Below are 26,842 nucleotides of genomic sequence, written 5' to 3'. Positions count from 1 at the left end.
TGGATAGGGTTTGGAAACCAGCTGTTCTCGGTGGCTGAGGAAGAGCAAATGAGCTATTTTATAGAGCAGATGTGGTCCAGGAGAGTAGATGATTTAACATTAATTGACATTAATATAGCTGGCTGGCCACACCAGGCACTGGGCCAGGAGGCTCTCTGTCCACAGCCTGGCCACACGCCCCCTTCCTCGAGAGACAGCTCCCTTACCAAAGAGACCTGGCTATAAGGTAGTATTAACTATGGAGCACAGTTCTGTTCAAATCTATCCCTGAAGGCAGTATGTTTATCTAGGGTTCAGACATCTAGCTGATGGTGTGTGGTCCTCTATGTTTATCAGTTAATTTAGAGGGAGGACCGATTAAGCAGAAGTGAATTTAACTGTACTGACTCACTCGCTTCCATGTCTCTTGGGCCTGATACATTCAGTAATGTTCCCCACCACCACCATTAACCATGGTTTTGGTTTGTCTTTTAGTAACAGAAATGCTATTCGCTGGGGATGCAGAGCACTTGAAAGAAAATGCATTTGAATTCAATAACTAGAAAGGATACTCCCCTCGTGATGAATAATTTCAGGGGTATTTTTGATGTCAGACTGAAGAATAAAGAGCAAGATAACACTAGGTTAATGGAGCAGAGGATACAGTGTATTCAAACAGACTTCATAAAAGCTGCGAGCTTACTGAACTCTGCCCATGGACTATAAAAATGAGCTCTCGCCTCGGCTGAGAATGTGCAATACGGAATTCTCTGCTCTCCATATTCACCTCCAGTATTTCCTGCTGCTTCAGTGGAAGCTGATGAATGTCACTGATTCATTAACTCTCCCATTCGACAAGGAAACAACTCCAGAGTGCTTTGAGAAGGGACTGGCCCAGGGCCGGGGAGGACTCCCAGCGCGTCAGCCTCCACGATGACCTGCTGCGGCTGCGCAGCCCAGAGTGCCAGAGGGGGCCTCTGCCGTGGAGAACACGTAACTCACTTCTCAATCACTGCTCTCAGTGACCTAGAAACCTGCCAGGAAAGGGACCAGCAGTAAGGTTTTCTTTTGCTCTTCCTCAACCAGAAGGGCTACATGGGGAGTTTATGCCTTTGTGCCACATGACAGAACACAAGACAGATGCTAGCTTTGGACAGAGTAGGACCAAAGGAGTGACTCTAGGGACCCAAGTATGCGGCTGATCTAACGAGGGACCCCTGGGTGCTGGGAGGAACTTACTGTCGTATTCCTGCAACAGCTCCACTGCTGTCAAGAGAACAGCCCTGTGTTCTGGGTCCCTGATGTTTAACTCATCCAAGTCTTCCTCCTCCAGGAGCTTAAAGGTGTCCAGGTCTTCGTACCCATTGAACAGGAAAGTGGGCATGTGCTCCTGTGAGGGAAGGAAAACGCCGGTGAGTCAGCAAGCTCAGCTTCATGGTACGTGACTAGCACCAGCCTCAAACCCCTGAACTCTTTCCACAGTCCCTTTCATCTAACTGGAAGACAGGTAACGATCATTTATAACTTCCTCTGTACCCCCCAGTCGCAGAGCCCGGCAGGCAGGCAGGGTGTCTCATTCACCACGGGTGAAGGAGATATGGACTCCATGGGTGTGCATTTTAATTGCGCCTTTGCCCTGACTGATGACTTTAAGGCCACACAGCGAACTGGGGAGGGCACGTCTCTTTCATGTACAGAGCTACTGAAATCCACTCAAAGCCCTGTGATTTCCTCAGGAGCAAGAGACTTTGCAAGGAGGAAACAATCTACCTCTGTGGGCCCAGTGCGCTAGGTCCTGGGAGTAACTGGGTGGGGGGGTGTGCGGCTCACAGCCCCTCCTGGGACTAGCCTGAAGCTCACAGCTGTCTGAAAGCTGTTCTTGGGGCTCGTAGCACACTTAGCCCTGGGACTTGTGCGGCCCCCCGCAGGGGTCAGCGGCAGCATTAGCATACTGGTACCTCTTTCTGTAGAGTAATGGGTACTCATCCTAGTAACGGCTGGCTTTGCTCCTCTTCCCTGAAAGTGCCCTTGCTTAATTTAGGAAAATGAGAAGGCAATAGGGTGCCATGCATGACTAGAACGGAAAGAAACTGACTTTCAGGTTGATCCGATCAAGGAGATCTTCCACAGATTTGGGCTGGGGTGGTCTTCCTTTTCTCCTCCTTCTGGTGGGGCGCTTGGGCTTCTCTTCTTCCTCATTTAGCACATCTACGTAGATGAACTTGAATGTGCCAACCTTGTTGTTCAACAGACCCATCCAGGTGCCCATGGGTGGCTTGCTGATTATATCAATGATGTCTCCTTTCTGTGGCCCAGGGAACAAAGATCTTTCCATTAGATCCATCTCTAGGCATGAACCATGCATCAGTTAGATGTATTCATCACGCAGATGGGAAACTACTGAAGACCAGAATCAGGGTTCTACAAATCACTATCCATAACTGGGAGCGTCGCAGAGAGCCAGATTCCATGCAGGCCCGAGGTCTCCTACCCTCCACCCCCCTGCACCATGAGATGAAGTGTGGCTCAGGTCTTCCTTGGTGCTTATGAGTAGGTGGGCACCTGGGACGCCTGGCCGTCATTCAGAGCTCCTACTTCCTAGAGAAAGATTTCCCACCAAGCAAATGCTACATGATCCCTGTTCTGTAACCGCTTCATACATTGTGTGCAGTTCCATCTGTCCTGTTAAACATCACTGGTCAGTCACAAAGAGAAGAAGGTAAGGTTTCTTCAGCTGGACAAAGGAACTGGAGGGTGGAAGGCAACAGGAATTCTAAAAGGAAGCTGAGGTCACAGGTAAGGGCTGGGGGATGACAGAGGAGTAACACAAGATCTACCTTTGTCCTAAATGCTAGCTAGGTCTCTGTTTTGTTTTCCTGTACAGAGGAGACCACTTTATCACCGTAGCCAAGATACTGGCCAGTACGCACCACAAGAGCCCAGCATTCAACAGCAAGGAAAACAGATGATCTCTTAAAGCCACAAAGAGCCGGCTTGAGGCCAGGTGGAGACCTACCTTGAGCTTGAGCGAGTCTGTGTCATAGGGACTAGGCGTGAAGTCGGTGTGCACCCTGGCGCGCCCACAGAAGGGGCCCCGGTAGGGGGGCTCCTCATCATCACCATCTTCGGACTTGACACTCTCCCTGTTGCTGGTCGAGGAATCAGTGGTACTTACTGTCTGACCACCTGCACAGGAAAAATAGGAACAAGGGTAAATGCAGACTTCCTGCACAGCAAAGCTTAAAGGCATGAAAGGTATCACGGATCAGGAAACTAAGGGACAAACCACAAGCGTTATGTCAGGACCATAGCAGGACTAGGTTAGGAGACCAGGGGATCTGAATTTTCTATTATCCCTAATTAACCACCTAAGTAGACTGGGGACTCTGGGTGACACAGACTCCCTAATGGAGGACACCAGAAGCCTTCCACAGTCCATAGCCTCTCTGGCTTACTGTTTTACCCCATTTTACAGATGAGGAAACTCAGAGAAGTCAGTTGCTTTGAAAATGGTGCTTTAAATTGCTCTCCCCCACCCCCCCGCCCTTGCCCCATACCACTCAGCTGACACCCCCATGAGTTGTGGAGTGGTTGAATGGCACCTGTTACGTGTGACATTTCTAATTCTCTTTTCCCCCATCTCTTTTTTTTTGTTGGTCATTTCATGAACCTTTCCCCTTAACTTGTTTCTCTCTGTTCTCCAGATCCTTCCTCTGAGGTGCTTTCTCTCTTTTCTCCAATCCAAATTCATCACAGCCTCTTTTGTGCCCCTGCTGTACCTCTGCTCTTGAACAAATAGGACTCTGGGCCCACATATTTTGCAGGTCTGTCTCTAATAGCACCCTGAGGGTCAGAACTTGGTCTGACTCATCTTTAAGTTGCCTGACTCTGACACTCAGTAAAAGGCTGATCTTGACTCCAGCTGCAATCACGTATAATGACAAACCAGACATACTCATCGAGCTCTGCCCACTCAGGGAACTGCGCAGACTCTCTACGGAACCTCCGGCTTTGAGCTTGGGCTTGTCCATGTGTTCACTGTCCGGCTGTGAAGACGGAGGGGAGCCAGGTATCCCATCGAGGCCTGAGTCCTGAAATGGGTTTCAACAACATTAAGTTGCATCAGAGTGGATGGGTGTCCTTTTATGATTTGAGGCAATTTAGCCCTCCGCTAAATCAATCGCATCCATTTTCATACCCATATTTGATTCTGTACCCAATATTCTCCTCCTTTTTAATCTATACCCTTGCTGAAGTTTACAGTTGTGGCTCATGTAACTCAATCATTTTTCATGCTCAAATAGATACTCTTGAAATCTCCAACAAAAACCTATCTACCTCTGAGGACATTTCACTGAAGGCTTAGAGACTTCTAGCATCGTCACTAGGCCAGTGATAAAGCTGGAGTTCGAATGCAGATCAAGTACAATCTACCAGAAACACACCTAAAAAAAGGGGGGAAAAAAAAGGAGATTCTTTTTCTGTTTATATGAATTCTTCAAATTAGCTAATGAAATACCAATTCAGAATACAGATACATAGCAAAAATATTTTTTTTTTGTTTTTGTCTATAATAAAATTTCTGTGTGTCACCATTTGGTTTTTGCTTCTTTTACTTCCTTTGTGTGTGGTTAGTAGAAAGCTCTGAAGTCCCTTTTGGGTCAGAGTGCTGACCCGAGTGACTCAGCAGTACTTTTCCCTGTCGGGGTGGCCGTGCAGCATCGGCTCGGCAGAGCTCACTCGCACGTACAAGTACAGCATGCTCACGTGGTTGAGGGTGCTCTACGGACAGACGGTACCATGCTTCACAAAGTTCTCAGTCAGAACGGTTTACTTGCCAGAACAGACCACTTGCTGGCATATTACATAGCCACGTGAGCACAAAACCATCTAAACGAAACCTGTTATTTACATGCTGCCGAATCAGCAGAAGGGCTTTAACGTGACTCTGCGGGTCCTGTAAACACTGAAGGACAATAGTCCTGGCAGCCCGATCTAACACACATTTCTTAAAAGTCAGCTCTATGCCCACCGTGGGGCTTGACTCATGACCCTGAGGTCAGGAGTCCCGTTGCTCTCCAGACTGAGCCAGCCAGGACGCCCCCAAAACACATCTGTGCTTCACAGCCAAGCAAAGTGAACAAACCACCTCAAAAACAACTACAGACAGAGGTGTCATCACTGAGAAGTAACCAAAGTGGCCAACTGTGGATTCCCGCACACATTCTCCTTCCTCTTTCTGAATCCTCAAAGAAGTCATCTGGCCAGTTATCTTTTTTTAACACTTCTGAAAACACACATGTTGAGAAACAGCAATATGAAATATACATCTCTGATACTGTATGTCCTCAAACGCTTTTCTAACTTATTCACCATATACTTATTGATTACCTATAAGAACAGGAACTATTCCAGGGGCCGGGCACACACCAAAGATCTTTACCGTAACGGTTGATATTTCTACTAAAATGTTCAAAAACAAAACCTTGCAACATTCGTTTTCTCTCTCAGGCATTATACTGGTCATTTATTCCTTTTTCCCCCCACTTATGTGAAATGACTGCTTTAAAAAAGAGAACTAAGCCTACAGCCTGCTGTATAGTAGTAAGATTATAGAAAACGGCTCAAAATGACATTAAAGTTCTATGCTCCGGATCTGTAAAGCCGAACCCCACTAAGAATGTAATTGTACAGGAGCTTGTAGTGGATGTTGGAATTCATGGGAAAAGCAAACTAAATAAAGGGCTTGAACTTGACGGTGCTGCTGTCAGTGAGTGGCATGATGGCCGCTTCATAGGAGTGTGCACAGTTCGCCTCTTTGCTGGGCAGAAAGAGAGAACTGCTGTTGCCCCCAAGCCCAGGGGGCAAATTAGGAAAATAATTGTGGAGAGAAGACATACAGGAGGCAGCCCAGACTTCTCCTGGAGGTCTAACAAGCCAGAATGTCTCAGCCCAAGCACTGTCAGCATGTCGACTAAACTTTCTCATAATACAATACTGAGTTATATATGACTATTGTGGGGAGCTGTTGTAAAATGTTTGCCCACAGCCCCATTCTCTCTCCACTAGATGCCAGTAGCAACCTTGCCACCCCACCCCCACCGGGCTGCGACTGTCAAAAATAGCCCCAGTTGCCCTGGGACTGGAGTGGAAACAAAATCCTCCGCTCCCCCATGAGAACCACTGTAATATGCTGAAGCCACTGTGTGGGCTTTGTCCGAATCCCAGTGCAGATCACTGGCTAGCTGGTAGGTGGTCAGGGATTCAAACAGGGAGATGCTTGAATGTTAGCTTACTATGTCCACCAGAGGGCAGCAGCTGAGCAAAAATGTCTGCTTTGCCTGTTTTTATCTGGTAGCTAAAGCAGCGTTACCTACTGCAAGTAGACAAACCTCTTATACACAGGTGCTTCAACAGACTACAAAATGAATGCTGAAAGGTGCAAATGGTCAAGATCACCTCAAGGCCCAGCTCTCCCAATGCCTTTCTTCCCTCCACCCACACAATTAGGACAGGAACTGGTCAGGTTTCTCCTGATGAAATTACACAACTGGAGGGGGTCTATGCTGTGCTGTCTTAATGGCCACAGGGAGGCCCAGTCAGTGAAAACGTCCCTGCACAAAGGACCTCTCGTGCACAGCCCTGCAGCCAGAAGACTTTCCAAGTCTACTTGCTATGAGCTTTTCGAGCAAATTCTGCTATACCTTTTTTTTTTTTTTTAAGTCTGCTAAGGAAACTCGAGCATCTTTTTTAGCTTTGATTCTGGTAACACCCATTTTGTAGCAAGGACTATTTCCACAAATAAAATTCATCGCTTATGGCCCTAAGGAATAATCGTTTCTTTACAAGTCTTTTTCTCACGCGTCCATAAAAGACAGGGACCGAATCGTGGATCCCCAACACTGAGCATGGACCCCCTCTAAGCGCTTTGTAAACACTTACTGAATCTTTGAATAAATTCTATTGAACTTCTGTGTCCATGAACTAAATGGTCCTAGAGCCTGGTTAATGCCCATGCACCATATGTAGCACCGTATCAGATCTCAGACTGATCATCTTCGGCCTGGCTCTTGGCTCAGGAGGTGCATACCTGCTCAGAGACAGAGCTGCTATATTTTTTAGACATCCTCTTCCTCATTGTCTCTTTCACTGATTTCACCTTTTTCCCAAGAGAGATGCGGGAGGCAGTGGGTGATTTGATAACTTCTTTGTACACAAAATCTCCTTCTTTACTCTGCAAAACAAAGAGCTGTAAGTATCTTTAACCACAAATGAAGCCCAGAAACAGGTTATATTACCCAAACCATTAATGTTCTACCTCTCAGAAAGTACTGGCCTCCCCTAGGATCATCAAATCTTTTCCTGTGTTAACTCGGTGCTGTTGTCTTTTCGACTGAAAATTAAAAGCTACTCACTAAAGGGCTTTTGCATGTTTGTTTGTTTAAAGTGGGATGTGGGTCACTTATTATTTTTTTTAATCTTAGTATATTCTTCTCCAATTATACGTTTCCTCATCATTTTAGATACCCAGGGGGACTGCATCTCATTGATAAAGAGTGATTACGTTCACATATCCCGGCAGCGGGGAACAGGAGGAGGATACTACTGAATCACCCCGGGAAAGTGGTAAGAACAGAACGGCAAATCTCAGTCATCAGAAGTCCAACGTCTGATCGGACTTACATCACTCTAGAGCTCCGAGTGGTCGACTGCTAAGAGTATGTACATTTCCTTCTCTGAACAAGTTAGACTTGTGGGCACCTCCCATTCTATTTTGCACTGGGGAGGGGAAAAAAAAAAGCTTTCCTCTGAGAAAGGAAAAAGAAATCATATTTCCTCTCTTATTTTTTTTTTAAAGATTGACTACATAAAATTACTGGTTTATGAATCAATAAAATTTGATAGCCAAATAAAATATTATTCTTCCAGGAAATTCTCAAACACTTCAAAAATCACAGATGGGTATTTTAGCTGACACATGACATATACACCAATACAAAGCACGGAATTTTAATTTCATGGTTTTGGACAAAATGTATAAGGGGAAAACAAAACATTAGGTAAAAATCACCTATATCCTTGGAGCCTCACAAAGGAAACCTCAGGGAACAGAATATGTCTACCACGAAGGTGGCCTGTCCCCATGGGGATCCAGAAGCAGGTGTGAGGCCACTAGAACCTTGGCTCTGCAGAGTCTGGTTTGCTCTGGGCCCAAGGAGACTGGGTTCATCCCAGGACATCCCAGATCAGAAAGACCTAGACTCCTACAGGGCCATGCACTTGGCCTGTGGTAAGACTGGTGTCTTAGAAACGCTGGCACAGACTCTCACCCCCATCGCAGGGCTCCGTCCTGGCACACTGTCTGTATGTACCAGTCCTGTGCACTTGCAACTAGTGTGAACAAAAGGCATCTGTACTCAACGACTAGGACCGTAGAAGCCAAACTCAAGACTGGATTTGCAACTTGAAGAGAACCGGAAGCAAAGGCATTATGGGCATGGAGGCGGTCATTGTTCATTCCCAGTGCAACAGCAGAGCGTCTCTAAGATGGGTAAAATGGGGTTTCTTTCCAAATACGATGTAGGATCACCGATATTACCCGCTACCATTTCTCAGAGACACTAAATATGAAACTAGGTCAGCCACATTGCTTGAATCCAAACCTTTTTTGCTTTACCTCAGGCATATACTCACCACTGGGTCAGAATTGTTGCTGCCAATGTGTAGAGAACGGTTCGTCAAGTCAAACCCTCCAAAACTGCAGGTTCTCTGTGGAAAGGAGTGGGTAGGGTGGGAATAATCCAGTTACGTTTACATCAGCTGGCTGTGCACCAACCCAACACATTTCCCATTTGCAGGACAATCGCTGAATCACAAATATGTTACAGGATGAAAGTAGGAAATAAGAATGATGAAAAAAAATACATGATTCATGTTTTAAGGAAATTTCCCTCATGTCTTTCCAGAGGCCACTGGAACTGGGCCTACCCCAGAGGTCTAGAATCCCCTTAACATGCAAAAACCAACTGGTTAAAAAAAAAAAAAAATACAACAAAAAACCACCCACGTGTTAAGTGCTCTAAGATTCCCTGTCGCTTAGCAACAGAACATCCCCTTCCAGTCCCCTGGTATCAGCTGCACACTGTAGTGACGAGGAGGAAAAATGTATCAGGGGACTCATGTGCTCAGAGTGGTCTTGGAAACCCAGGTCTGAAATCCTCTATAGCTCTGCCACTGACAGCAGGCTTTTCTAACAGAGTCTTGTTTTGTTTGGTTTTAAATCGCTGAGAAGGGGAAAAAAGGTTATGTTTATAGTTGTCCAATCAGGCCAAGAGGATTACTCACTCATTGCTTCCTTGACCTAGCCAAAAATACTGCTAACTTCCCATCTAACTGCCCAACTTAACTAATCATGACCCTTTTGCTTAGTGCATGAAGATACCACATTTGCCCAGAAAGAAAAGGTTGATTCAGTGACTGTCTTTGACCACACTCTTTAATTCCAATAGGAAAAACATGATGTTAAAAAGAAAACCTGCTTGTCCTCTAGCTGGTTTCAATCTTTATAGAATTACTTCTATTTCAGCAATTTTATATTTCAGAACATGCTTTGAATTCTGTTGTTTTTCCAGCAAAAGCTACTCGATGACAACTCCCTCCCCCACCCCCCAAAAATCTGTAAAACAGACTCAAAGCACATTAATTTCTGTTAAAACTGATTTACTTTTTAAGCAAATGGTAATAAAAGCTGAATAGCAGACTTGGGTGCCAATATTTTATATTACTTGTTTCTCAAAGAAATCTCGTTAACAGCTGTTCAGTGGAAGAAATGAACAGAAAAGCACAATGTAGACTATAAACATTGCCTGTTTAGAATAAATATACTTGAGATATATAGTAACTGAGTTGCGAAAGCAGAACTATCCAGGAAGGAAAATGCCAAGGTTTCTGGAATCGTGCAGACAGCTTTGGTCCTGCCCCTTACTTCCTGTGTGACAGGTAAAGTACTTAGACTCTGAACTTGGCTTTGTCCGTGAGGAGAAGCAGGGGTGTTGTGAATGCTGGCCGTCCACCTGTCATCACGGCTGCTCTGAGGATTCGGCAGCTTGTCCCGACAATTACCATCCTCGAGTTTAGGCTTAATCACTGCTCTAAACATGCAAACGAAGGGCTGAAGCTCAGTTCTGGGCCTTACATTCTACGAGCTTCCATTAGAAAATCAGAGTTTCCCAGGAATGGACCAGGAAGTAAGAGCCGGCAGGCACAGCAGAGTGGAGGGGCCAGGGGTACAGAAGTGTTGCAGGGGGGCACCTCAGGATAACCAAACTCAGGAGGCCATACAACTGTTTTTCTCCTTCACCAAAGCTGCCATTGCTGCTGGAAGTTATCTACCATGGACATAATTCTAATTTTATATTAAGTATCAATGGACAATCTGATCTCCCATACAGTCAACCTAACTGTATTCTACTCTATAGAAAGAGAAAGATTGCTTTATTCAAAAACACTCACCAAATCTCCCAACCTGGCAAGCAAGATTATGGCCACCTCTCAGGCTAATTTTTAACATTTACCTTCCCTTTCCAGCTTATACTGCCAAATAGATTTTCACATTTTTGCAAAGGCAGTGATTTTCTCCTAGTTCCTTTCCTGTTACTCAGGGCTTCACAGATACAGTATGGCACCCAGATGCCTCTTCATTTTATGGCTTCTGCATTTCCCTGCTTTAAATTCCAGCATCGACTGTAACACTGGAGCCCAGCACGTACTTTCTGATGCATATGAAATAACTGAGAAAGAATTTATGTGGAAACTTTACTGCAATAAATTAGAAGCTCGTTTATGTCTTCATATGCCAGCTGTAGGCATTTCTTCCTAAAATGAAAACCTCAGAGTGAAGAGTGGAGCGGGTTTCTTAGCTACCAACTATGACCTCTCCTGGTGCTGTGCTACGGTGTCTGGAACAGACTCTTCTTCACCAGTGGAGGAGAGACAAAGAACAGAACAACAGACGTCGCTTGACCGAATCTTCAGCTTTTTCTGTAATACGAAGTAGTTCTCGAAACAGCACTCCTTCAACAGAACACACGAATTGTAGAGAGAACAGTAAAAGAAAGTAAACCCGTCTTCGCCTTTGGTGATCTACATAACTGAAACCTAGGTGAGGTTTTAAGTTCCTGTGTCTCCGGTACAGGTAACGATAAAAACATTTGGGAGAGATGCTTGGGGATGAGGAGAGCCAGTCGATGGAATGGTCATGCAGTTGAAAACATGTTTTGGGTGGGCACGGGGGGTTGGATTTTAAAAACGGACAAAATTCCAAAATGTCATGCATGCCTGTTCCCCCAAACAAAAATTGAATGACCAAATAAAAAGCAAGACAGGTGACCATTTCCAGTGAATATACAGCATTATCATTTCCCTGAGGGTTCATCAAGCAAATATGGCATTTTTTGAAAGACAAAAGGATCAAGTTTGAAAAGTAAAGGAAACTGTGCACTTTCAGACAAAGCGGCGGAGATAATGACAAGGACAGAAAAGACCGTTCAAGTAAACCAAGCAAAGAGATTAATCCCATCAAACCAAACCAAACCACCCTAAAAAGTCTGTTGCTAAAATGCATATTTCCCCTTACATTCTCTGAACGATTAGAAAATTAAATTTCATCTTCCTGGTTGTGCAGTTATACTTAACAAGAAAAGGTTTGTGCAAATTTCTAATTCAGTACTGAACACGTATTTCAGCACGTAGTAGAGCTGTCCAGTACTCCCTCAGGCTCACAGTACCTGAAAAATGTCCAACCTTGGGTGACATCTGGGATAGAGACTACACAGTGCCACCATATTTATAAGGAGGAAAAATGTGGTGCTTGAAAAGAAACTTGCCTCATGTCCATACTCAGCATTAGTGAAGAATTAATCACTGGCCCACAACTTAATTAGCACAAATCTTAAAAATATAACTTCTAGAAAGTCTTGCACAAGTTACATCATTAGCCTGGCAATAAGTAGGAGGGATGCATGAGGAATTCAAGGTACTCAAGGTGGAAAAATTCTCAGTATGACATGATTTAAGTCCATGGGGGCGAGTAACCAGTTAACAGAGAAGAGGTAGATCTGTCCTATCAAGGTCATGTGCAGACGAACTGGGCAGAGCCCCTCCCAAGTTAATAAATTATACCAGGACTGGTTCACCTATGGGTCAGAACTGAAGGAGAAAGAGAATTCTGTTAATGTACAACAAATACAGAACCAACCACAAACTATTGCCATGACGTATAGAAAGAGCCAGAAGGGAAGCTGTCATAGTATTAAAGTGTTAGAAGACTTGTATGAATGAGAAAAAAATAGAAAATAAGCTCCAGAACATCTGGAAAACCTAAAGGCTAGGATAGATCTGCCAGTCCTTTTGGAACCGTGAGGGTCATTTTAGGGATGGCATGGACCAGTCGGTCTCCGTTTCCACAAGACGCAGAAGTCGACAGAATGAAGTTACAGCAGCTGTCCAGGGAAGAATATCTGACGCACGAACTAGGTCTAGGAAGCCCAGGAAAAGCCCCTGTGGGAGGTCACACTGCAGTTCCTTCAGACCCTTACAGGGGACACAGCTACAGCCCCAGTGGATTGAACGGGGCGCTGGGGGGCAGGGGGCCAGGAAGCCCACAGCTCTCCTCTGTGCCATTTTACATGGTTCAACATAAGTCTAAAACAATCTTACTAGGTCTCTAATAATTCAGTATTTTTTTTTAAAAGATTTTATTTATTTATTCAACAGAGATAGAGACAGCCAGCGAGAGAGGGAACACAAGCAGGGGGAGTGGGAGAGGAAGAAGCAGGCTCCCTGCAGAAGAGCCTGATGTGGGGCTCGATCCCATAACGCCGGGATCACGCCCTGAGCCGAAGGCAGACGCCCAACCGCTGTGCCACCCAGGCGCCCCTAATTCAGTATTTTTGAATATAAGTACTTTATTCCTTGCTATGTACAGACCAATCTATGGGGCCGTGGAAGACATTTCTAAATGTCGACCCCTCTGTTTAAGAAGACAGACTATCAAACAGATTTAAGTAAAACAAAAGAGCTCTAATATTTTTTCCCCTTTACATTTAAGAACTTTCTGCTTGGCCCTACTAATAAAAGAAATGGACTTTACAAAGTTTTCAAATCACCAAATCGATGATTGTATTGATGACAACCCTTCCGTGAGCCAGTTTCTATTGTTTTAATTAGCCGAAAGAATAAACGTGTCTTTTAAGGGCAACACGTCCTTCTGTTTTGAATCAGCTTCTCTGAGGTCAAGTGACGGATGGCTGAGAATCAAGACAGCCACTCCTAGAAGGAGGCCAAACCCCACCCCTGTACTCTGAAAGCCCTTCTCTGGATCATCACTAGTGTTTAGTTTCAATTAAAAATCAAACAGCTTCAACTGGCAAGAGGACAAATGGAAAAGAAACCAGTGCTACATGAAAGTAGGGTCAGAAATCTGAGGGGCTGGCGGAATGGACCCTGAAGTCGCGAAGTCAGGAGCAGAGGAGAGGGGGAGGGCGCCAGGCCCCCCGGAGGAGAGGCCATAATGCTTGACTGCACCTCAAAGAAATGACAAGGCCGTCCTGGTGACCCTCTCTGGGACTCACAGACTTCTGGTGGATTCTCAAGAGAACCCTTTTAGTACAGCGGTCGACCGTGGCGGCCCACTTCCTCTTTGTCTCCTCCTCCTCCTCCAGCAAGCACCGCCGCAGGTCCTGCCTCTCGGCCTTGCTCAGGGTCCTGTCCGAGGCGGGCCGCACAAGCTGGGTCAGGTTCAGGTGGCTGTACAGGCTCCGCTCCACCACGTACGTGATGTTGAACTCGCTGACCGCCGGCCGCGCGCGCGCCCTCCTGCCGGGGGCGCCGCAGCCCCCTCCCCCTTTGGGCTTCTGCCGGAGCAGCTGCAGGTCGCAGGCGGTGCCGTGGACGCCTTTTCTGGAGGGACGCTGGCAGAGAAAGGCTCTGGAACACGAATAGTTAGTATCCGTTTTCTTCAAGCGGATTTGCTTCCGGACGCTCTGAACCTCCTCCAGGGACACCAGAAGGTGGTGCCGACGCCGGTGGCTGTCATAGAAGCAAACACCGTCTGTACTTACCCCGTGGCTCAGGGATCCGAGACCCTTCTTCATCTCCCCCTCCGTGAGGGAGCGGGAAACCTTCTGGGCCTTCTCTTCTTCCGGATAGGAGAAGAACGTCCCCATCTTCTTGGGGGGCTTAATCAGGCCCCGACTCTCTCCTTTGCTGAAGGTTTTGACCAACTTCCGGCCAGCTCCCCAGGTATCCAGGCTGCTGGACGACGGAGACGTGGTGAGAGAGTCCGAATCATCTTCCGGAGGCTTCTCAGGAGAGCCATCAAAGAAAAATGGCTTCTTGTGCACTCCAGAGTAAAGGGCGGACCTTTCGTCCAGGACCGGGGCGTTCTCAAACACGTGCTCCTCCCCACCTGGAGGGAAATCAATACGAAGGGTTCACGGTCTCTTGTAAATATACCTCCACGTCCCCTCGCCCAGATCTTTCTTCTGTTACAGCCCCTGCCCTACAAAGAATAAGCCAGTCCTCGCAGACACCACAGCGATCCCCTCCCCGTATGGCCTACGCTCTCCATAAACCCAGCTCCCGCTCAAATAAATGCAAGGAAAAAAGAATCAAACTGTGCAAATGTATGGTTTCACACGAGCTTCATGTTAAAGGGTATTGGGTGTGTTTTCTTCTCCTTCTCTAAATATCTTTGTAGAACACACACCTTAAGAAACCTGTTCAAAATGCCATTTGGAAAAGGATAACTACCCCTCCCCTCCCCCCTCCAAACAGGATTACCTTCCCCAGTTTGTAAGTGCAGTCCCCAGAAGCTAGGAATCAGAAACCTTCCCGCCTCTGAAAGGCCCTCCTGGTGAGTCCGCTTGGTTTTTTACAGTCAGAGTGTGATGAATGCCACGTGGCTGACAGTGATTTTTTTATTGGTACATGTGCCATGCAAGTAATTAAATCACCAAGGCAGTTTGGGTGCAAAGACACCATACAGGGTTATAGCGTGCAAATGCAACTGACAGATGGTCCCCAGGTGACAAGCCAAACACAAAAACTTAGGGAACTGGGTGATTCCAGCCAGACTTGCCATGGACCGGCCCTGCTAGGAAGCAGCAGGGGCATTTAAGGGCCTGGACACGCAGGCAGCCCCATCGAGCGTTCCACTTTGTTTCAAGGATTCCAGCTCTTGAAGCCTTCCCCGGAGCAAGGTATTGAGCCAAGCCCTCCAGAGCCCAGTGGAAAGGTTTGGACTCACTGGCAGGAAAACTGAGTTCTTTCCTGCGTGTGTTATGTGAACAGATGTGAAAAAGAAGTAGGTCAAACTGTGGGTGTAGTGATCCTAACTGGCTGTGTCCCTTTAATTATAAGGAAACTTTTGAGCACTGCAGCTTTCCACCAGCTGAACTGTGAAAGGGAAAAAAATAAAAAGTTCCTTGGAACAGAGGGATGGCCCTAAATATACCGGCTGGGGTGAGGGTGCCGGCACACAGGTAAATGTCAGAGCAAGCTGCGCACTTCAGAGAGGGGAAGGACGAAAGGATTGGTAGCAGTCCTTTCAAATTCTAAAGGTTTCCTGCTTTTCCAACTGATGGGAGTTACTGTTAAAAATGTGAAGGAAATAAGAAATGTGGTTATGAAATAGAACCCGAGATTGATTCTGATGTCACAGAGACACTGGTGGGGAGGGAGTCTGAAGACCATGTCCAGTCCAAAGTTCGCCATCACCCGCAGCACAAATGTATTCCCTGGAGGACTACTCCCGGATCTTTCATGACAGTTTAACAGCAAAGTCTAGGATTCTGAGCGGATATTCGCTGGATCAGAGGCAGTGTGCAAAAATCGTGGAAGTCTCCTGCTCTGTCCTCAGGGCACCTGACTAACAAGGTATGGAGGACAAGGGTCCTTCTGCTGTGAGAAGTAAACATGGCAATCTCTTCTAGATAAAATCCACCCTCCACTCTCGGGAAGAAGGGACCAAGATAAGAGGCACAACCTGGTGGCAGAGGCCCAGCCCTGGACTCCTGTATATATGTGTCCAGACCACAGACCACGGCTTTCCATTTTGCCCTGGTGTCCTTGGAGACGCGCAAGGCCCTCACCTACCTACAGTCTGAAGGGGCCTCAGGGAATTCAGGTGGGTCTACTGGATATTTTAACGACCTGTCACCCAACAGTGGTCTGGGAATTTTCTGGACTCTATATTTAGGGCTATCATCAGAGCTTCTAATACTTCCACGGCAGGTGTTGAGTCTGCAACCAGCTGGTCTGCATCTGCCCATGACCTATAGTTCTGCCTCCTGGTTCTAAGAAGTCTGCGTTTGGTACGGACTTTGGAGGGAAAAGTGGCCAGTGCTTCTCAAGTGGCTGCATCAGCCTGTGTGCTGGGGGCAGGCCTTACATGGTGCGAGTTCTTCTGTCTGGGTCTGCCCCGAGCCTGGACTTGATTGGTTGGGTTTAGAGCACCGCTGCTCTCATTCTGGGACCTCCAAGTACAATCATCCTTCGGAAGAATGGCAGTCACCATGCTCTGACCCCATGGTGATTTGGTGTGACCTACTACATGTAATGACCTTTATCTATCCTCGTCCCTGAGATCCGAGTGCGGACGGGGCTAGGGTCTGGGATGACTTAATGCCAAGAACACAGCTTTGTGCCCTGATTCCAGCTCGTACTCTGCTACTCACCGTCTCCATGACCTTGGGCAATAATTTCATCTCTCTCAGTCTGTTTCCTCACCTGTAATGTCTGCCTATCTTAGAAATATCTACTGCAAGGCCACTGAAGAGGATAAAATTAAATGAAAAGAAATATGTGAATGCACTATAAGCTAAAAAGCACTGTACAAAAGCTAATGATTTATTACTGGGTCACAGATAAGCTGAGCCTCATGAGAGAGGAGGGTAGGTGGGTATCAGCTCTAGGGGACAAAACACAAAAATGGGCAAAGGGCACTGACCAGGCCTAAGACTGAATATCGTCTAGGGCCATCCATGCCCCAGATAAGGACTTGAAACTCAGTCACAAGGGTGAGACTAGGTCAGAGACTGGGCTTTCTCTCTCTCCTCTCCTCTCTCTGTCTCTCTCTCACAGGACTGTAGAGCTGAGGGGTGGGGAAGAGGTGGGAGCAGAGTGGAGACCCAGGCTGTCTGGACTTAATTCTGGGCCGTCTGCCAGCTGGCTCAGTGACCTTGAGTGAATTATTTAACCTCCTGGGGTGTCCGTTCCCTCATGTGTGCAATGAGGACAGTGTTAATGCCTGCCTCTGGTGGCTATGCTGAGGAGGACATATTAGAAGGAACATCAAACCCAAGGTGTGTAGAAAGTGGCTGGCACACACGATGCTCTCGGGACAGGTGAATTATCCTTCAGACACCTTAGTATTGGCACAGACACGTAGGAAGTGAAAGCCTCAACTCTTTGAAGGTCCCGGGAAAGTGAAGGAAGGGTGACTGGGAATGTGACTCTTTCCTGCTTTGCAGAATCAGTGGCCAGTTCTGCCAATGAGGAACCTCAGAGAGCACCACTCACAGGACTTGGAGGACAGTGCTACAGTCTGGTCGGGGGCAGCCCCAAGCGGATGCCCTGCACTCACACACACCTGACACCTCTCCTGGCAAAACGGACAAGCCCGGTTAGTGGCAGCCCAGCTCTCCAAATCATCAGACACCAGAGGTTAACGGGGACTCAAGCTCATTTACTCCATCTTCCATCAGTGGCACCTAATTCATAACCAGATGAATTCAAGTTCAGGACTAGAAGTCCATACAATTACTATGCTTTACCTGACAGCTACCCCTCCAGGTAGCTACCCTTCCCTTTTGTCAACTATGTCTCTCAGAGATAGTTGGAAAGGTGGCCCTAATGCCCATGACAACGCTGTACGTATGGGCACCCGGCTGGTAGGCCCAGAGTACCCCGCACGCCACTCATGTGTGCTCATTCATGGACAAGACCCACCAATCCATTTACTATATTTGAGATTTAATTTTAGCAAGTGTGAGAGGTTTGTTTTAAAATGTGGTGTCCCAGGCTGGATGATGGCAATTCCATATGGTTCTCCTTACTATTACCAATGGACACTGTGTGTGTGATTTCATTAAGAGCTGCCAGTGAGAGGAAATCAGGCGATATTCTGTACTGTGAAAACCACGAGTGACAAGCAGGTGTTAAAACATCCAATGTAAAATCAGCACTGCACCCAAAGGCAAGCCGAACTACCATGCAAGAAGACACCCAAACGAAACCTGGAATTCAACACAACTCTGTGAAATTGCCCATAAGCACGTCTCTCTCACTGGCCCTCCTCCCTTCTTTCCCTTTCTCACCTCCACACTCCCCTAGTAATCCCCTCACCTCTAGTATTCCTCTAGTGGATTTAAAATGATAAATAATTACAGCAAACAGAAATATAGAAACAGCAATAAAAACAACAGGAAACTCTCATCTATGTAACTCGGGAAATTCCAGTTCTCTCCATGCCTTGATTTTATTTATGCACGACAAAAAGGCCTCTCAATGATCATTTTCAAATCTATACTTTAAATTTTTGAAATTCCTCAAAATGTAGTTATGATATTTTAACAAGTCATGTGCTTTTTAAAAATAAGACCTATTCTTTCCAGTATTTTTTTTTTCAGTTCACTTATTATTTTCCAAACAGGAAATCTTATTCTTTTATTTTATCCTTTTGGGAGAATCTTACAAGATGCTGCAAATGCACACTAACAACAGAAGTGACGAATACGGCTGCGATTGAAACTGTCATAATCACACTTCAAAGGTTAACTATTCAGTACAATAAATCCAAGCTCGTGCCCCTTCTGACATTACTGCTTCATCTGACAAGCAGCTTAGCCAGCAATATAGCTCTTCAGATCCACTCAGAGCGGAAGGTCCTTAGAGCCCCATCTGAACAGAGTCTTGAGACTGTTTACAGGAAGAACAAATTACCCCTTGGAGATCGGAAGGGATATTAAGTGCCTCGATTGTTCGATGTTTGTTTGAGACGGATGTGTATCAACTCTGGACTAAATTCAGTGGGCACAGAGGCTACTGCTGAGAAGTTATAAAATCAAGTTGATGTAAAATGGCGTACGCTCAACATTAAAGTTGTACCACACCTTGAGAAGCCTTCCCTGTCACACACCAGCCATTTCCCACTGCTGTGACGTGAACAGTACCAAGCCCCCCCAGATGCTGGACGCCCGGATCCCAAACACGCTGAGCCACGCCCGTGCTCACGCGCAGACCCCAGGCACACTCTGCCAGCCTCGGCTGGAATGCAATCCATTTTCCACTTGAAATCATACTCTTTTCCTACTGAAGAGCTGACCCCGCCTGATTTAATTTGGAATAAGTAGGGCGGAGTGTGCTTTTTTTTTTTTTTACCTTCCGTGCTGGGCTTTCTCATTTCTTCCACTCTGATCAGTTTCTTTCTCACCCTGCGAGTGGAGCTGACCAGCTTGTGTAACCTCTTAAACTTCACCGACTCCTCGGTCTCATCATCCGATTGTTCTCTTGACTGGCAAAGAAACAAAGGGAAAAGCTCATCAGATCGCTGCCCCGGGGCCCTGCGCTCTGGCAGCCAGTGCAGCCTGGCCTCACTGCCAGTCTGAGCTCAGCAGCTGAGTGGCTGCACCTGGGGCACCCCCGGCTGGTCCCATGGGTTCTCGGAGCCACACACACCACCCCGGGGCCCAATGCGGTGGAGAACACAGGTCCCAGCGCCATGACACACCCCGGGGCCCTGGACAGGCGTGGGACGAGGCTGTGTCAATGTGTGTGTCAATGACGGCCCGGCCTCCTTTAGGACTCCGACAGGACTGTCTCTGCAAGGCCAGCCCTGTCATTCCAGTCCCACTGCTGTGGTCTGGGCCCGGCTCTCCTCTGTCTGGCCCATCTGTACTGCTTAACATGGTCATCAACGACTCCTCCAAACCAAAATTCTGTTGACTTGTTCCAGTCCTCCCCCCAAATCAAAAACAGCAGGGCAGACTAAAGGAAGAGAAGCAAAAAGCCGCCTTCTGCACCCTTCGTGGGGAGGGCCTGCCACACCTCAGCCATGCCTCCCGGCTCTCCCAGCTCCTTCTGAGAGCTCACAAGGCAAGCCTGAGGACAGACCCCGCATTCCTCCACGGGGGACAAGGGAAAAAGCTGACCTTTTCAGCCATACAGCACACTGCATATTCCCCAGCATCCCATTTCATTTTGCAGCGACTCAAGTATGCTCAACCCAGCTGTTTTCCCTCAAGTATCAAACATTACAGAGAGAGGAAAAAAAACTCTCTCCGCAGCAGTGACCCCAGTGAAAACAATCCTTTCCTTGTGAACAAAATGCGGGTTTTGGTTCCAAGTCAGCTCTAACATTCAATATGCAGCTTCCTCTGTTTTATCTGTTCAAAATGTGCGAAAGCAAAAGAAATCTGCAACTCCAAGGGCGCGCTGCGCGGGCCGGGTGCTCAGCAGTCCCGAGAGCGCAGGGCCCGGGGGCGGAGGCATGCAGCCGCACACCCTGGGCAGCCTGGAGGCGGCCCCAGTGGGCTCTGTACCTCCTGGCAACCACCTTCTCTCCACTTCCTCAAACCTGGTTCTCAGAACGAGTAAGGACAGAAATGCCTCACATAAACAACACGAAGCAAAACAAAAACCGCAGCTCTGAACAACTGGCTTGATATGTAAAACACCCCCCCCCCCCCCCCGCGCAAGAAATGCTCTCCATAATCCCAACTTGATCGACAATGGAATAGGTCCGCGAGAATTAGCAGAGAACAGTGGTTCAAGGGTAAAGAAGGTAGAGATTCCATGAATTACTTAGGCAGAAAATTGGTGCAGCATGTTGTGAGTGCACAAATATTTCTGTAGCTCTGTGGCACTATGTAAGGGATAAATACAACCCATTTCCTGGCCTCTGTCCTCACCCTGGAGCTCCCAGCATAGGGCCATTGTACTTTCTTTCTGCAGGACTATAAGCAAACCATTCACCCACTGAAGAATAATTATTATAACCCAGAAATGGCAAGTCATCAGGACAGGGGAATTTCTCAGGCTTCCCTTCTGCGAACCGTATTCAATCTCAAAAAATTCCTAGATACGATGTCGCATCTCCATTTCAGAACTGAAGTGAACTGCTTAGCTGATCATGCAGAACAGAAATGGAACGCCCAGGTAATGGGGGGGAGGATACACTGCATGCCGGCAATGAGCTTTAATGCGTTTGGTCTAAAACTTACAATGTAAACAATTAAAATGAAATTGAAGTACAGCTTCCGCTACATAATGGAATTGTCTGGTTTGATTTTCATTTTTACTTGGCTGAATTGTTGATGTGTGATGAAATGGTTGGAGTGGTCAACCAGAGAAATGAGAACTGGGTGAACCCTCATTCTGGGTAATCAGCACCCGAGCAAAACCATAGCGCATGGAATTACACGTAAACACTGAAAGGATTCCGCCTCCTTGATGCATCTCAAAAGCTAAGCAATTCTAACAGGAGGAGAGCCAACACTACAGCGGGACAAACCTAGGACATGTGTGTAACTCTTACATTAAAAAATTCCGAAGTAAAAAAAATAAAGAATACAAAATCCTGAAGTGAAAAACGAAATGAGCACAGGTTCTTCATAATCAAGACACAGGAAGCTCGATTAGAGAATGAAAAATCAGTGATGTGTGTGCATGTGTGTGCGTGTGTGTGGGTGTGTAACTTGCACCTAGCTTGGGGGTTGCTACTGCTGCTGGTTCTCGTGGTGCTGGTGGTGGGGGCTGTGTGTGCCTGCACATTCCACAAAGACAAATCATATGTAGGAAACATGCCATCAGAGGGAACTTTTGAAATAGTTAAACCAGGACAACAGAATTAAAGGCAAAGACCCCCTCTCCCGCTTTCCTCTGTCCCGATTCAATGTGGTGAAAAATAACATATTCCAGGTACTTGTTTAATTGCTTTCACATGTTCTATCTATTTTAGAGAAATAAGAGCTGTTTACAACTTTGAACTAATGTTATTTTTATTTTCCTTAAAAAAAAAAATGAAGATTTTGGGGGTGTTTGCCATTGACAATCACAAATCAGAGCAACCAGCAACTTTTCATTATCATGGTTTGGACACTAAACAAGGTAGATGCAGCCCAATTTATATGAAGAAAAATGTAAAACCAAAGTCAATCAAGATACATCCTCCTTGAATCAGCCTAGAAGTCACTGGAATTAAACAAGTGTAGCCCAAGGATGCTTTTTATTGATAGAGAGGTGCTGACTTCTCACTTCCTCCTGAGTCCAGAGGAAAAGGAGTTGTGAAATATATGCCTTCGAAAAATTCTCTAGCTGTTTTAACATAAAGACGCTGTAAAAGGGGTGCATCTCTTTTAAACTGGGGACTAAAGCTTAAATTCCTCATTTCATGTTTCTCCTTTTAAATAAGCACTCACCACTTACCAAATACTGAAAATAACTTGTCATGTCTTTTTTTTTTTAATATTTATTTATTTGAGGGAAACAGAGATAGCGAGAGAGAACACGAATGGGAAGGAGGGGGAGAAGGAGGCTCCCCGCTGAGCAGGGAGCTGGATGCTGGGGCATCCCAGGACCCCGGGATCATGACCTGAGCTGAAGGCAGACTTTTAACCAACTGAGCCACCCAGGCACCCCTTGTTGTGTCTTTTTATTCAGAAATTACACCCCCAGAGATGAGGGTGTAAGAATTTAAAAGTAACTATTTAATTAAGAAGTGTGTGAAATCTTTGCACCTGGAGGAACTTTGGTAACAGATGAAGGAAATCTGCATTACATATAAAATGAATGGTTGATTCCAAGAAATGACTCCTAGAATTAAATAGAACTACCAGAAAACAGGTTTGAAATAAACTGAAGTGAAAAAATAACAGTGTATGTTTATGCACGTTGTAACAGGGCACGGTATCTCCTTTCCCTGGCCTGCCCCAGGTCAGATGACTAAAGTAAACTTTAATCTGATCATCGTCTCAATGAGAAGGTAAAAACTAAATTATCTATATAAAATTCCCCACCTCTAAACTTTAGGTGTAAAAGGCAATTAATGCATCCCACCAAAGGACGTGGAAAAGTAGATTTACATTATTGTAAACAGAAACAGTTGATTTCCAGCCTCTCTCTTGCAGATTTTTCCACCAGAAAGCCCATATGGCTCAACTTTTAATTACTTTGGCTAATGCTATATGTAGTAATTCTGTGGTGAATGCTTAAGTGTTTCATTTCTGGTTTCCATGGCAACATTACATCAGATTGCAGACAGCTGGCTCCACAGTTTTAAACCATAACAAATTGACCAAGCCAAGGCACAAAACTATAGCTGCTTTAAAGAGATAGTACACCATTTGCCTGCCAGGGGGCTGAATGAGGAGCCTATGGGGCCCACTTGGCAGGCGAAGGAGGGTGGAGCCTCCTCCTTTCTCATCTTCTTTTGGAACATGTGCGTCCCTGACACATCTGCAATGTTCTAATAGGAGAGACGTGGAGCCAGCGTGGAGAGCTTCTCATCACACAGCTACGTGAAGGATGATCAGGAAAAATGGGGAACAATTAATAGCATCTGTAGACAGAAAAATTTGTGTGCTGGAGCAAACGAAAAGCATCCACTCACTCTCAAGTCTGTCACTGCAGGTCAGTAAGAGAGAGTAAGTACTTCACTGGACCCAGTAAAAAAACAAACAAACAAACAAAAATTCTTGCAACAGTGATGCACTGTAACAAATGCTCTCCAAAAGCCACATAGCACAGGAGCACTGCCCCATAATAAAAGTTACAGTGAACTTGCAAAGAGCAACCAGAACCCTTCTGGGGACTGCTCGAGACCATGCTGAGCTAACAGGATTACATATGACTTTGCCTTTTGCAGAAATACACTCAGCTTGCTTCCCCAGCTCCAAACACTCAGCACACTGTCCCAATTAACAGCCAGACGAAGTCAATTTATCTCCCCTGGAGCCACACTCGTAACACTATAAGATATTTAAGCATTTCTGAATGTATTCCGAAACTGGAAATGTATTTGCTTATGAAATTCACAAAACGGTTTCTGGCTAACTGGGTGCATAATCAGACATAGTCGCTCCAACTTCCTAGATCCGCACTGTCCGTGGCATTAACCTTAAGGGAAGGAAGCCGATCGCTTGTAGGTTTATGAAAAGCGACATCATGCAAGGCTGTCTGCAGTCAAGCCCTCCACACTGAAAGCCTCCACAAGTGACAGTTGAGCTCCAACCACATACACTCAATCTCTCGGGAATCGCTCTATTCTCCAAATAATATTCACCCTTCTCCCCCCAAAGCTACGTCTTCGTATCTGGGTGAGCATGCTAGGAGAGAGCGCTCCGGGTTCCAGAGCAGGGAAGGAAGGAAGGACAAACCTCGCAGCGTAGAAAAGAGGAAAGCCATCACAGCCAGGAGCAATCAAAAAGCTTTTCCTTGCAGTGACAGAAAGCACATTCTCCCTTTCACACGAACCACACCCGGCAGACTTACCGGCTTCGGCATCGAGCAGGCGTGAGGGGCGATGCTGAGCTCTGCTGGCACCCCCGCCCCCTCCCCACGCTGAGAACGGCTTCCCTCTGCGTCCGTCAACTCTGTAATCTCCAAGTGAGCTTGAGGCACTCCTCAAACATGTTCCTTTGGAGTTACATGATCAGACAGGCTCCACCAGCACAGATTAGTATCCGAAGGAGGAAAAAGTGAAGACACTGGATTCAATTAGCTGCTTTCTGCTTGCTGCCTGATTCCCCAGTTCCCTGCTAACTGCATAACTTGTAAGAAAGGCATAAGTCATCGGCTCTAAGCAAATCTCCTATTCACCACCAGGAAAAAAGGGAGTGTTGTACGTGGCAAACAATCCCTGTTTTCACTGACGAAGGCTCCCTGACCTCCCGCTGGCCCCCAGTTCCTTAATTACTGTCTATGGAATTCCAGAGAGAGAAAAAAAGAACGCGGGAATCTGAGCAAATCCGGGACAAGGACTAACCCTTGCAAGTGACTGAACTTAAAAAAGATCTCTTTTGCAGATATTCTTCCAAACACCCCCTGAAGGGAGTAGTCTCGATTGAAAATAGACACCTTCCAATGGCTATTTGTGACATTACTGAATTAAAACTTGTGATTTTGGTTTTTTCCTGGAGTTGTCACTTTCTGTCTCTCCCCACTCTTTTTTTCTATTTTAACTACTCAAGTAAACGTAGATATTTCCTGTCCAGTAATGCTTCTAAAACTGTCTTACCAAGTTGTTTCAGTGGTCACCTCAGAGCAGCTGAGTTCTCTTGTATTCTAGAAATGTGTGCACAGGGACTGTGTCACAAGATGACCATTTCATTGTCTCAGGGGTGTCTGGGGAGCCATAGGCACACGCTCTTACTGCAACAGAATGTCATCTAAACAGGACAGGTCTGAAAACCTGTATGCAGTCTCCATGGCATGGGCTGCAAGCCCGGTCTGGATTTCAGGAGTAACTCATTCAGTTGGGTAAGTCACGTATTCCTACTGGGCGGTCTGGGCTGCCCAGTCCTAGGTGCCTCTCTCCCTGTGTGGGCATTTATTTATTATGATGCAAGGTCACCTCTCTTGGTAGGACACCACACAACACACACACACACTTTCTTACCATGCAGAGGTCCCAGGCTGTGTCACAGAGCACCAGAGCCCCACCCCCTTTTCCTGGGCCCCCTTGGCACCTCTCACTCTTCAGCAAGAACTGCATGAATTCCCCTCTCCTCCTATTTTCCTTCTTCCCCAGAAGGGTCTCCTCCTACCCCTATTAATGGACTTTCCTACTATTTCTCCCCACAGGGTCTGCTACACCTTCCCTATACAGCCTAGTTCTGCCGACCCGCTTCCCTACACCTTCTCTGGTTTCACGAACACTCCCTTCCCCACTGCCTGCTGAGGGCCCACGTGTACCCCAATCGGTGGCAGGTGCTTTCCTGACATTAATCTTCCAACACCCCTAAGTACTGACTGCTCGTACTCCGCAGGCACCGTGCTGGGCATTTACACATGTGCCCTAATTTCACAGACAGTCAATGGCAGGCACAGAATGTGAAACTTCACAGTTTTGCCCCCCCCCCCACCTGCACAGGAGCTTTCTCCACCATGACTGCCAACCACAGGGCCTGTAACGTGATGCTTAGAGTTCCTTAAAATGGTCAGTACAAGGCCTTAGCTGAATTTCCTGGTGACTTGGTGCAAACCAAGAAAACGTATTATGCCCCAACGGGAGTGCGCTAAAGGGAAGAGAAAAGCCGAAAGCCTCTGGAGCTGGAACAACCTGGCTTTCAATTGCCAAGTCCTCCAGCAAATCATTTCACTTTTATGGGTCTTAGTATCCCTCCACGGGAATGTCATCTAATAACATCAATCTTAGAGCGTTGTTTTAAAAATTGCGTCTGTACCATCAGCAAGTGGAGCTCAGGAAGTGCTCACTGCAGCTGTAGTCTACTACTGATTGGAATTCAAACAAGACCCATTCTCATTCTTAGAAACTGCTGTTCCAGGTGCCGTGTACATGGCAAAGGCAAAGAAAAGACACGAGAGCTACTGATAGGGCCAACATCTGAGGCTGGGTCTGAACAGGTTGTTTACATATTTATTTTTTGAAGATTTTATGTGACAGAGCGAGAGAGGGAGAGAGGGCCCAAGTAGGGGGAGCAGCAGAGGGAGAGGGAGAAGCAGACTCCCCGCTGAGCAGGGAACCACTCTGGGGCTCGATCCCAGGACCCTGAGATCATGACCTGAGCCAAAGGCAGATGATCAACCGACTGAGCCACCCAGGTGCCCCGAACAGGTTGTTTCG

General features: G+C 46.5%; 1 protein-coding gene across 6 annotated transcripts in view; it reads right to left on the bottom strand.

Annotated features, from left to right (window-relative positions):
* SASH1 (SAM and SH3 domain containing 1) overlaps positions 1–26,842 on the bottom strand; it is a 242,493-nt gene that overhangs the window by 19,846 nt on the left and 195,805 nt on the right. For 5 of the 6 annotated variants that reach the window (XM_034669264.1, XM_034669262.1, XM_034669263.1 and 2 more), the window contains 8 exons: positions 19,420–19,552; positions 14,100–14,446; positions 8,674–8,748; positions 7,070–7,213; positions 3,935–4,070; positions 2,996–3,165; positions 2,075–2,284; positions 1,219–1,369 (listed from right to left, as the gene is read on the bottom strand). In XM_034669264.1, coding sequence (XP_034525155.1) covers positions 1,219–1,369; positions 2,075–2,284; positions 2,996–3,165; positions 3,935–4,070; positions 7,070–7,213; positions 8,674–8,748; positions 14,100–14,446; positions 19,420–19,552 — 1,366 coding nt within the window. Of the gene's footprint in view, positions 1–1,218; positions 1,370–2,074; positions 2,285–2,995; positions 3,166–3,934; positions 4,071–7,069; positions 7,214–8,673; positions 8,749–14,099; positions 14,447–19,419; positions 19,553–24,528; positions 24,676–26,842 lie in introns of those variants that run through there. The other variant, XM_019801027.2, reaches the window with a different exon arrangement.

Source organism: Ailuropoda melanoleuca, chromosome 10 (assembly GCF_002007445.2).
Source record: "Ailuropoda melanoleuca isolate Jingjing chromosome 10, ASM200744v2, whole genome shotgun sequence".
Lineage (NCBI taxonomy): Eukaryota > Metazoa > Chordata > Mammalia > Carnivora > Ursidae > Ailuropoda > Ailuropoda melanoleuca.
The sequence above is the reverse complement of the archived record's forward strand: the minus strand, read 5'-3'. Positions and strand labels throughout refer to the sequence as shown.